The sequence below is a fragment of the Talpa occidentalis genome, unplaced genomic scaffold (genome assembly GCF_014898055.3).
Source record: "Talpa occidentalis isolate TD23 unplaced genomic scaffold, MPIMG_talOcc4v2.1 talOcc4.2, whole genome shotgun sequence".
Lineage (NCBI taxonomy): Eukaryota > Metazoa > Chordata > Mammalia > Eulipotyphla > Talpidae > Talpa > Talpa occidentalis.
The window spans coordinates 60,348,395-60,361,470 of NW_023602073.1; the positions used below are offsets into that span (position 1 = coordinate 60,348,395).

Below are 13,076 nucleotides of genomic sequence, written 5' to 3' on the forward strand. Positions count from 1 at the left end.
GTTCCTTCTGCAACTTGAAGAAGTTTGCTTCTTTGCCACATTCTCACACACTCACCCCCTAGTGAACTCCCTGATTACACTGTCTGTCTCTCTGCATTTGCACCTCTGTCTCTCTGTTAGCTCTAGAGAGATATTTACTTTTCAAAAGTAGTTACAAAGCATAGAAGTTATATCCCTGGTTCAGTGGATGCCACAAGCCCTTCACAGCACAGATTTCCAACTCTATTTACTTTCCCAGGAACTTTGAAAGAATTTTAAACACACAGTGACAATTTCAAAACACTTTTTTTTTTAAAAAGTATTTCGAAATTCCATCTTTATTTATTTATTTATTTATTCATACATGTATACATACATACAAGCACTGGGTACAGTCAGAAGCACGGGAGGGTGAGAGAATTCACCAGAGCCAGAGCGGGGAGCAGAGCAGGCAGACTGACGAAGTATACTGCCGAGGGGAGCAGCGGGCGGCAGGAGAGGTCTGCGCGCCATGTGGGATCCTCCTCCGGTGGCCGGGGAGCAGCCGGGGATCGAACCGGCGCTGCAGAGGCTGCAGGCAGCTTCGCAACCCAGCACTCAACCGCTGCGCCACCGGGGAGGCCCTCAAAACACTTTTAAATGACAGTAGACCACCTATGTCTCTAGCTCCTCCAAGGAGACTGTCAGCCATTTCTGTTGCCATGTAAACTAGCATTTTTGTAATGCTTCATATTGTTTATTGAATTCTTGAAGGCCCTGCTCATAATACAGTTCTTCATGAGGCTTTATCTTACTAGGCAAGAAAATACATTGGGTCGCTTTAAACAGCCCAATTGTTTAACCTTTTCCCACACTATGCTTCAGTCTTTGCTGTTCTCTGTTCCACATATTTCTATGTCTTGCCAAGTGCTTATCCAGCTACTACGGACAGGATGGTAAGTTTCCTGAGCCCCCGTTACAATGTCTGTCTCTGCATTTGCACCAGTCCTCTGTCAGTTTTCAGCTCCATTCCCTCCCTTGCTCTATGCTGCATATCGAAGGCTGAAACTCTGTAAACTACATTTTTCAAGCTTGACAGCTTGGCTTTTGGTGAAGTTCTACTAACAGAAGAAACTGGCATAATGCTAGAAGATAGAAGGAAGAACAAAGACACTTCTTTTGGCTTCTGGTTACCCTATAACAGTGCAGTAGCAGGTGAATGTCACTCCAGTGCTCCTATTCAGCAGCACAGTTCCATGGTGGCAGTAACAGTGAGATTTTCTAGAGCTTTAGCAACAGAGTTCCTGTGCTTTTGCTGCCTATTTGGTTTCCTACATCAATTACTAACAAGAAACTAGAACCAAAAAAGTCATGAGTGTTTGTGGACCTATGTTGCCAGACATGGAAGTAACATTTAACGATCTAAAGATGGAAATGGAAGCTTCTTTTCATTCTTTGAACTGTGAATTTTGAGCTTAGAGCTCCAAGTTCTATTATTATCTCTTAAGCAGAGGTTGAGAAGGATAAGGATGGAGCTTACAAGAGAGTTCATGTTTTCCAAAAGAAGCAGGAGACCTTAAGAAGGGAAATAAGATACTCTATTATCAGTGTAAAGTACTTACTGCTCCCCCAAGTCTTACTAAAAAGCATATTCTCTATTCATCAACAAGACTCATAAGAGGAGAGCTATTTAAAAAAGAAAAAAGAAATGTAAATGACCCTTAAACATATGAAAAGCTGCTCAATTTCTCTCATAAGGGAAATGCAGTTAAAACTGCACTGAGATACCATTTCTCACCTATCAGACTGGCAAAGATCCAGAAGTTTGACAATATGTTCCACTGGCAAGGCTGTGGGGAAATGTTCATTATCATACATTGCCAATGAGAATTTAAAATTGGTACAATCACCATGGAGGTGAATTTGGCAATATAGCAAAATCTTGTGTGCATTTACCCTTGGACCATGTAATCCAGTTTCCAGGAATCTATCCCAAAGACATATTAGCAAAAACAGCAAAAGACTTATGTACAAGGCAATAGCTCAACTTGCAACAGAAGAAGATGGAAAACACCCAAATCGTTCATCAATAGAGAACTGGTTGAATAAACTACAGTACATCTGCACTAATGAGTACCTTGTAGTTATAAAAGGAATAAATATCATTTTTTACAGACCCAGCTCTAGGATAAGAATTAGGTAGGAAAAAAGCAAGGTGAAGAAAGAATATATAACATAAAGTATGCTTCCAATTACTTAAGAATGTTAGAGGAATACAAAATATAAATTATATATACATTTACTTATTTTTTACCATTTTTTTACATTTACCATTTTTTAAAATAAAAGGATAACCAAAATCATTAAAGGGGAGAAAGAGATTGCTTATAGGAATACAGAGGATAAAAACAGAAGCGGTTGTCTCTAAAAATAGTTCTTTAGTAAATTTGATTTTGCAAGCATGTATATATTTTACATCGTTGTGAAACAAAAATTTTAGAAGTCGGTCCCTAAATAATGAAAGCAAAACCAGAGCAAATGAATCTAGCTATATTGAAATAGTGGCATGACCACACAGAGAATTATTTTAAGTGACTTTAATACACAGTAATTTTTTTCTTTCAGCATTTTAATTTAATTATATATATATTTTATATCATTCTTCCTTTTTGTACAAGTCATACTTTCAAAACACAGTAATTTTAATGTATATCTATACTGGGATGTACCTTACAGGCCCCAAATTATAAATATCTTAAACTACTTTCAGAAATCATATGGCTTGTGGTAGTATTGGCACTGTAATTCTGAGCTATTTTATATGTCCTGGGGATAAGCAAATGAATTATTGTGCTATGTCAATGGCAATATGGAAAAAGGAGATGAAAAATCAAAAGATTGAACAAAGAATTTGTGTACTGAATTTTAATTAGAGTTAGTGTTGCACTCATGATACAATTTACCTGCTAAGTATGTGATAAGTAAATATATATACACGTATATATCTATCTCCTAGTTCGGTCCATGGAAGAGGCATAGAAACAGTGTCCAACTTAGTAGCAAGTATTACCTCTAGTGTTTAGACTGAGTTTTCCAAATATTTCCCACTAATGGGAACCAGGGTTTCTTGAAATGGCTGATTCCATTTCCTCAGGGGCATGAAATATACTGGATGATCCCCTGGTACATCTTGTTATGCCAGATATCATGGAACTATTTGAGGAATACTGAGGTCATGCCAAAAGGACTCAAGAGCCATAGGAAGAGGCTAAAGAAGGGGACAATTTGATTATCAATAATATTAACTGCAAGGGATTAGAAGATATACAAATTTGTTTAATTCTACAAATTTGAAATGATATAAACGCCTCTTCTCCCACCTCACCTCCACCCCCACCCAAGAAAATATCTCACAAGCAAACCTCACCGATCATTTCTGGAAGATCCTAGGTAACAATAACCTCTGAAGTTTGAAAACTGGTACCTGGGCATATTATATCTCAGGATTACCAAATAAATATGGATGAAAGTTTTGTGTTTCCAACTATTTAACTAGAAGGAATGATAGAATTAAAATATAACCATTTGGCAAACCCAAATTATGAAAAGATGAATCTAGGAAATAAATCATGAATGAATGTGAGTAACTGAAAGAAAGGAGCAACCAAAGATGTTCTGAGCTTCTTGACAGACACAGATCACACCCACAGAGCATTCCTATAACAGAACAGAACTGGAATCAGTGTCTGATCTCTCTAACTTGCAAGTAACAAGCACAACAAAGAAATATGTTAATGTCACCAGAAGACTCATTCACCCAAATCAGGCTGTTAGAAATTCTACAGGACAAAACCTAGTTTCTTCAATAAATAAATTGTAATTAGAGAAAGAGGTGGAAAAAGAACAATGGAAAGACTGAGATAGACTTGTGGCAGGGAATCTATACCTTTAAAGACATAAGTAGTGTAACAACTATCTATTGACACTATGGACCTTATTGGAATTCCCATTTAAACTACTTTCAGAAACATAAACTCACTCCAGACTGATCTTATTAGAGACATTTGAACACTGACTGTATATTTAACACTTGTAAAGGATTACAGTTCCCAATTTGGAGGTATTGTAATAATGTGATGATGATGGCTACAGAACAAAGGACTTGCTTTTAGAGATACATACTGCAATATTTATGGGTAAGAAGATAAAATGTCTGTGATTGTCTTCAAAATAATCTGATGGGGAGGAAGTAGGTAGCATATATAGATAAACTAGTTCTGTAAGCTGGGTGATGGGACTATTTTCTCTACTTGAATAACTAGTGGGGTATTCAAAGAAGTGAATTTAAACACAAGATTAAAGGAAAAGAAATATTTGACACTTATTATGAGGAACAGGAGAATGCCCTGTAGTTAACTGAGAGTGGAGCGCCAAGGCAAACACATCTTTGGGAGGTTGACTGCTTATAAAAGAGCAGTCACATCTACTCTAATTATTCTCTCCATGCCTCAGTGATAAGACCAGTCAGGGTTTCCTACAAATGATCCTAACACAGAGGAGACTACTGCATCACAGACTGTCTTTCCTGGGTGAGACTATATCCCTGCATGATCCAGAAGCAGCCACTAAACAAGAAGGGGCTGTGGAGCCCTCAGCAGCCAAGGTGGGAGAAATGCTGTAGGTAGCTTCTGAATCCTGATCTAGTGTGTGTGGTCAGAGGGGCTGTACCCATGGATCTATGAACCCACATAGCTTCAAAGCTTCCCCATGAATCTGCACAGGGAAGCATCCTGAAGAATCACACGCTGTCAATAAAAATGGGGAGGAAAACCCCTTGGTGGGACAAGAAAACAAAAATCTTATAAAGCTGATGCAGTTACATTTATTTATGTTTTTTCTGGCATCATTATACACTTTTAAGTACTAACATTAAAATCTGATTTTAAAAAACAATGGAAATACTTTGAAAGTGATTTTTAAAGCCTCTAAGAATAACTGCTCTAATTAGAGTAGCCTGAATCATGAAAGAAAACTGAATCACAAAACAAAAGAGTACGGTTTGATACCCTAGGAATTATTCACGATAACATTATTTTAGTTTTACCTTTTTTTCTCCCCATGAAAACCTGCAGTGTGTATCTGTAGTTCTCAAGGGAGGAGTACATATTTCACAGGATAGTACAAGGAGTAAATGGTAGGCAGCTGCAATTTAAAAATAACTCCAGGTGACTCTGACATCTACTAACCCCCACTGGAAGACACTCCTTTCCTGGAAGTCCCTGCTGGGTGGCTGGCTAAAGCTTGTGTGCGGCCAAAATGCACCTGAGATCATCAACATGGAAAACTGGCCTTTACTATTTCAAACACTCCTTGAAACTAAGCAGAGCTGCCATGTCAAAGGACAATGAAATCCCCCTGCACTCCCTCACAACTCACATACCTCCCTGTCTGCCCAGCATGGGGGATGCTCTGAGGTGAAGGTGGTAGGGGCATGGCCAGAGGGGAGCCTACTGCTGGCCATCTGTTGACAAGTGTACATGCACCTCTGCCTACCTGGACTACTGATCCCATTCTGTTGAGGGGTGATGACAGGCAGATGACTGCAGTGCTCTTTGTGGTCAAACTTGTGAGCATCATAGAAAAGTGACCTTACACCAAAAACATCGCTTACATCTTTGCAATCTTTTCATCTCCTGACAGGCCTAAGATTCCTATGGCCTCTGGGATTGATTAATTCAGTTTGGACAAAACATGCAGACCAACAACACCCTTCCTCACCACAATCTAACATTCATGCCTGTAATGGTGGCTCATGGCTCATGCCAGATAGGCCTGTGTCTTTCATAACTACAGTTTATGCAGACAGTGCCTTCTATGCAGCCAGTTCAAAAGGCATGCTCTGGGTTGAAATGAGCACCCAAGTGCTACACATTGTGTGACTACAAAGGTGGCTTGGTTTCTAAGAACCTTCTCAGTGAGGAGCGACACAATCACACAGCCAGGCCTACAGTCTAGATGAACACAAGCTACAGGTGAAAAGGAGAACTTTTCCTACAATCCTCTATCACTATAATTCTATGCAACCCAGAATTAAAAGTCTTGATAATATCAGTTAATGCTGCAGCATTGTTAACTTTAAAATTACTTAAAAACACCAAAACTATTAAAAATTACCTTTAATACCAAAGATTACATCCATAACAACTTTAAAACCAAAGTACTCATTTTATTTGAGTGAACAAAAAAAATTTCTACTCCTGCTATTTTATTAGTCATACTCTCCCAAATTATGTAAGTAAAGAATTACATTAGGACATACCAGGTACTTGGAAAATTTGGACTTATGATCATCCAAAGAATAAGTAAACATTCTTTTTAATCTAGCTACCACCAAGTTTTTAGAGCATGTGTCCTTAAGTTTTACTTCCCAGCCCAGACTAGACTTGAGAAGAAGAGAAGAAATAAGTCTCCTGGAACAAAGAATTCTATTTTAGGTGCACCAAGGCAGGGACATCTTGTCCCCCCAATTGAATATACAGAGTCCCTTTTCAAAAAAGTTGCAGTAAAAAGGGATTGATTCAAGGATCTAATTTGCCAAACTGATCTTTGTAGGTAATGAGTGCAAAGCTGTGGGTATGATAAAAAAAGGAAATAATCAGTCTGATTGGGGAAAGCCACTTGTGACATCTAGAATGTCAAGACTTCGGATGGACTGCATACACTACCAGAATAAATATTACCTTAAACAAAAATAAGGCATAACAGAAAACAGCCAAAGAAACAACTAGACCAAAATTAGAAACACTCACAAGATAACTTGACTGTCATAATGATAATTCAGTTACTCTGGTCTTCCTCAAATTATATGCAGGCATTTTCATGAGATGAACTTAGTTAAATAGGGCAAATATGGACTGATGTGTCCATGAAAAGAAGATAGTCTCCTAGCCGAGCAAGCATTCTTATCAAATCAAAGGTCATCATATCTGCATAATATCTGCATGTCTGAAAAGCATGGACATTGGATCAATATTTTACAGACTTCTTTCCTGATCTTCCCTCCATTAAAGTTTTGGTATTAAAGGTTTTTTCATGACTACTACAAGTACTCCCACATAGCAAATCTGAATGATTCTCTAGAATATTTTCAATTCTTATCTACTAGTACAATATTTATATTCTTTTAAGGGTACTGGAATTGTTATTTTGACTACTTCTAAAAATATAAGCCTATGTCACTCAATCATGACAATCATAAGGCATTCAAATCAACCAGAATTCTTAGAGCTGATTAGGAGGTGGATTAAGACAAGTTAATGGAGTAACAAAATATTTGAAGATAAAATATCTAAGTATATAATTGTAAAAATATAATTGTAATACTTACCTATCAGCCCCTTCTCGAGAGTGAAGGTTTTGTTTGTAAACATGCATTCAAAAGCCACAATGTGAAAAATCTTGTTCACTGTGTTGTGAGTTCCAACTATTCGAATATACCTGGGGGTAAAAAGGAAAGAAAATTTGTTGAGGAAAATGAGCTTCTATCACATCCAACCCAAAGATAACAGAGTAAGATACCTTATGTAAATATGCAATGTACTCTGATAGGTTAAAAGAGACACTGAACTTGACTTTAGACCCTGTACCTGCTCCTGGGGGCTAGCTCTAATGGAGTCTAGAAGAATTACAGCAAAATTAGGGAAATGCCACTCTCTAGAGAGTTAAGTAGAACTTAGATTTGATTTACCTAGAAAATCAAACCAGGTATTATTCCACTCAACCTCTGCATATGAGTATAGGTCCGTGAGACTAACAGCGTCTATCCTCATCTTGTGGTTGGGAGTATGCCCGCACACAGTGCACAAACACTCGGAAAGTCAAATGCTTTCCAACGCAGTGAAAAATTTCGGCCAGTGGAGACAAATACATGAAATCAAAATTGCCTTCTTGTTTAAAAGAAAAATCCATAGAAACTGCTGAAACCCACTCAGTTTCTTATATTTTACTATCATTCGTAAATCCTCACTGGGAAATTAACCCTATATACTTATGCCAACACCCTCCCACCCCCTTAACTGCTGGGAAGTCTTCTCCTGACCAGAGGAAGTGATCTGCAGAGGGGACCCAGCCTGCTCTGCAGCCTCCCTTCTGGCCACACCAGCGTGGCTTGTGTAGTTTCATGAGCAGGTCTTGAGCCTGTTGGCCTGTTCACCCTTTGTACCTCCCTGGAGGCTTCACCTCTGACCAACAAGCATTAACCTTGGAGCAACTTTCACTCTCCAAAGGGACCAGATGGTTCACAGGTTAATGAACAGACAGGCTCACCCTTCTGAGAGTCACAGAATTCCCTGGGGAATGTGCCACACACCGTTACTGGAGTTCAAATGAAAAAACAGGAAAAATAAGTAGATTTGCTGATTATGCTCTCCCAAATTGTGAACTATGTGCTCTGCAGGATGGGGCATATTAAACGAACAGATTTCAATTAGGAGAGGACAGGCTGGGCAAGGTTTAGTAATACCCTTCCTCCACTGGGTAAAACAACCTTCAACTTCGATGATATGATTTCACTTCTGGGTTAATAGCTGTTCACTAATTCAGTAATTTCCTTAACATTTCTCATCGCTCTGAGTTAACTATATGATGTAAATGCCTATTTGAAAAATTCACATTAAGGAGACTATATTTGGGGTTTCTCCATCACGGGTTATTTTCCCTCCTGTTTCTTCAAACCTGAATCTCACAGCATTCCCTGCGCTCCTCATTTAGCCATCTGCTCCTTGACACGAGCTGATGCCTCATCTCCATAACCAGCGTAAGTGCTGCCTCCCGCACTGGCTGTTCAGTGTCCACATAGCCACTGCAGGGAGACACCACTCTTCCTATGTGGCTGCATGCCCCACAGTCCTCTGGTTCAGCAGGAGGTTGGCCCTGATCTGTTTTCTTAGGACTCAGAGTAGACAGAATGTACCGATTTCAGTGGGTTTGGATGGGTGGGTAGGTAGAGTTCATGTAAAATAAGTTCTTAACGGTCTGGGTAGAACAGATTGGTGTCCTTTACTATTGGCAGTGACACTCTCTCTGGTGCTTTCTGGAAGAGAAGGGGTGTGTTAAGCCTGGCACCTTGGTCTGAATCTAATTTTGTCCATTTCCTTAAACCCACAGGAACTCAACCAGCATAGCATTTTCAACCGCACAAGATGGTGATGGCCTGAGTGCTGCTGTCTGCAGCTCTGCAGGGGATACAGGGAATGTGGTTTGGTGGAATCTGATCAGATCATTTTCCTGCTCCCAAGGTCGCAGTCTCTACCAAAAGGCAGACAGCTTTCCTAATAGTGTGCAAGGTAGAGGAGCCAGGAAGTGCTAGCAGGGTCTCTCCCCCTTGTCAATTCTTAAAGCTAATAGTCCCAGCTGACCTAAGGGGATGCAGTGAAGTTCCCTTCCTCCCTTTCTTTTCAAAACATACGGACTAAGGCTCCCCTATTTTAGTTAGCCATCATTTCCCCAATTTTACCCTAGCACAAGTATCAGGAAGGGGAGACAAAAGGCAACCTTCCCTCCCTCTCTTATACCCCAATTATAAGAAACTGAAAATAAAAAATTGTCCTGAAATACATTTTACAACCTTAATGATAGTGTTTGTGATAACAAACAAGATAATATATAAGGTTGGAAAAGCACTGAGAGATGCCTCCAGATAAAAAGTTCTCTATAAATGAAGATAATGTTATCTCTGCTGCATAATCCTGAGGTCAAATTAGCAATTCGCTACTGTACATCACACTTCTTGATTAGCCTGCTATATGTAATGCTCATAACAAGTTTAATTATTCTAGTTCTACAATATTTTCTAAGTCCCCATAAAATTATAGCATAATTTACAAAAATGGCACAAAGTCCTTATTCAAATACACATTTAAAAACCAGTAACAAAGTCATAAAAAAAGAAGCCATGCTCCATGTCTCTAGCATAGGGAGATCTTTCCTTTACTGAAGATCTTTTCCTTGACTAGAAATAGCAAATACTATTTTCTTGACTAGAAATAGCAAATAGGCTTCAGTGAATTCCCCAGCTTCAGAGGATCCTGGAACTGTACATGAAGACCTTAGAGGGCCTGTCCAGCACAGGGGAGGAGACCTTGATTTATGAGCAATGCCCGGAGGGGAGAGGGAGGCAGCACAGGTACAGTCTGACCCTGAGCAGATTTCCTTAATGGGCTAGGATGGCGCATCCAGAGGCAGAAGAGACGATATTATTACCTGAGCTATTGAAAACCCAATGGGGTAAGGAATGGGAGAGAGTGCACACGTGCGCTCGTTCTCTCTCTCTCTTTTAAAACTTTTTTTTCAAAAACAAAGCAAAATTTGCTTCTGGGCCACAACACTTAAACAGGAGAAATAGATGCCACATTTTCTCTGTCACAAAGGATTCTGAGAAAGAGGTAATACTTGAGATTAATTTTTTCCTTTCAGCATCATCTCTCCAATACACAGTCAGACTCTTGATTTAACCTGATAATAAGGGCAGTGGCAGCTAGTAACTTCATCAGTGTGCAGAGAGGAGCACTGCTGAAAAATACACCAGCTATCCTTTGTTCTCTCTGAGGTCCTCAACAGCAGCTCAGACAGTTGGAAGATAATTAAAACTTAAACAGAGCTGAGGAAGGCAGCTAGGCAACAGATTGGCCATTTCTGATGAGGATGAATGCTGTCCACATGAGCTCTCATGTAACAGTCTGTTTCCAAGTCTCTCCTCCCTTCCCCATGTTAGTTGTGTTCTAATCTCTCACAAAGACAGGTTTCTGAATGTGTTTCAATGCAGAAGTTTATAGGATTTATAATACTGTGAGTGAAGAGATTCTGTCTTCTTTAATAAAATGAAACCTAAGTCTTCCTAGGATAACACTCTAAAGCTGAAAGGCACTGATGGGGTCTAATGGAACCAGGTTTGTGCCCAGCTCATTCCCTGAAATGAGTGGTGTCACTTGGGGGAAAATGTTTTAAACCTTTGTTTCCCTTCTCTCTAAAATGCAGTCAACAAACCTTAGAGGATACTGAGATAAGTATTTAAAGTGCCTAAAGCAGTGCTTGGCAGAGTAGGATATGGTTACTTAGAAATTCAAAGACTAGATTGTTGGATGCAGAATTTCCTGGTTTGGCATCTAAGAATGTTGGTGTCTGAGAGAGTATTCCTAACTGTAGATGTTGAAGTGGTATATCCACAAGGAGGGCAGACTTCATGAACACCGGTGGGGGCTCATCCTTCCTTGTAGGGCACCACATGCAGGCACTGTAAGCCAGAGAAAGGAGTTCCTTTCTGAATGTGGAGTACCTGGCTCTGTGGTCGCTTCTGCTTTAAGTCTTTAGTCTTCAGAAAAAACTATTTAAAATGTTCTTGACATGACTTAGCTAGGCAGGAGGGAGCAAGGGAAGATTCTTTAGCCTGTATTTGGTTGAGCAGAAGAGTTTCTCACTGAAGAACTTTTTTGTGTAAGCCTTGCAGTTTTCATTTATTAAGAAATATAGAAATTTCTTACAGAGAGATATATCATCATACTATGACCTACAGAGAGTGTCTGACTGTTCTAGGAAGGTATAGATTCCTAGCCTGAACTCATGTTTGCATAATTTCTTATGAGTATGTTACCACATGTAATTTCTAAGTCATATATTATACATCTTTAGTATACTAAAGAAAATAGAGAAAATCAGTAACTTGTATATTCCCACCTTAAGTAAATGCCTTGGTATCTCAAGTCTTCATTTCTGGGAAGACACACATCTACTTATGGTTATAGTTAATGCATAACCTTGCCTCTAGGTGATCACCTAACTTCTGTGCTGAACAGGATCTACTACTACAAGATAACACTGAATTCAGTAAGAAATATTTAAATGAGCTTACCAGGGATAAACTAAAGCCCAAATCCATCATAATTTGATTCTTTGGTAAACAAAGTTTTATACTCAAATTGAACTTCATATTCTTGGGTTAAACAAAGACTCTTGAGAAAACCAGAGTTAGCCTAATATTGGTACACAAGAAGGAATCGTTAACATTTTGGCTCTTCCTCTGAGGTAGCCATAGAGAACTCTGAGAAGAAAAATCGTTCTCTTCTATAGTCAGAGGCATTTCCCTGACAAGAACTTCAGCTACAGCATTTACTAAGAACTTGTGACCATGTGGGGTTTAGATTCACCATTTCCAAGATTTCCTATTTGACCCTTTCTTTCAAGGAGTTACTAAAAAGGTACATAAATAATTCTCTAACCTAAAGAGCAGGTAATGTCTGTGCGTTCCCCCAGTTTGATATTTTCTCCTAGTTCTAGGTATATCTGTTAGTGCTCTTAAAATCAGACCACAGAATGGAGGGGGAAGTGACTTCAGGTCTTGTTGCTAAGGCAGCAAGGGGAAAACAGTTTACTGCCAGAATGACAAAAAGCTTCTAGAAAAAGCATGTTGCAAGAGAAAAGATTTGTTACTCTTTGAAAACCTTCCCTCTGGCTGATCTGTGGAGCTATAGATTCTCTTCTACTGACTTCAGCAAGGGACTCAGCAGCATTTGCTTATTTGAGAGAGGAAGAATTATTGAAAGGTTAAACACGCTGTCCAGAGTTAGCCTGAGCAGAGGCTAATGCCCTGGTGCCCCCGGAGCCTCAGCCCGGCAGAGGGAGCAATCAAGCCCCAGCACCTCCACTATGCACCCGGAAGGACACACACAACAAGAAGTCATCTCATTTTTCAGAGAAAATTGATGCGATATGGAATCATGTATGCAGAGGGCATAAGATGGGTAAATAATTACTAAAACATCAACCCTTGGTGCTACTCAAAATAAGAAGTCATTCCAACACCAGAGACAAATATCTAAAAGCTGTGTTTTTTGGGAAGGATGTACATTTTGAAGAGTAGGCTTTTTTTCCCACCTCCAAATATCCAGTAACTGAAACCTGCCATAACAATGTCTTCATTTTATGAAATTATATTTGGAATTAGTGTTACAATAACCTAAACATAATATTTACATAACTCATGTGAAACTGATAGAAATATATAAAATTTACTTGATTCATTTCAATCTTCGCTTGCACAATTACTAGTCAATAGCCCTTGGAAG

General features: G+C 39.2%; 1 protein-coding gene across 3 annotated transcripts in view; it reads right to left on the bottom strand.

Moving 5' to 3' along the window:
- The window catches only part of BTBD9 (BTB domain containing 9), a 415,773-nt gene that overhangs the window by 148,050 nt on the left and 254,647 nt on the right, over positions 1-13,076 (bottom strand). For all 3 annotated transcript variants that reach the window (XM_054698756.1, XM_054698757.1, XM_054698758.1), the window contains exon 7: positions 7,346-7,455. In XM_054698756.1, coding sequence (XP_054554731.1) covers positions 7,346-7,455 — 110 coding nt within the window. The remainder of the gene's footprint in view (positions 1-7,345; positions 7,456-13,076) is intronic.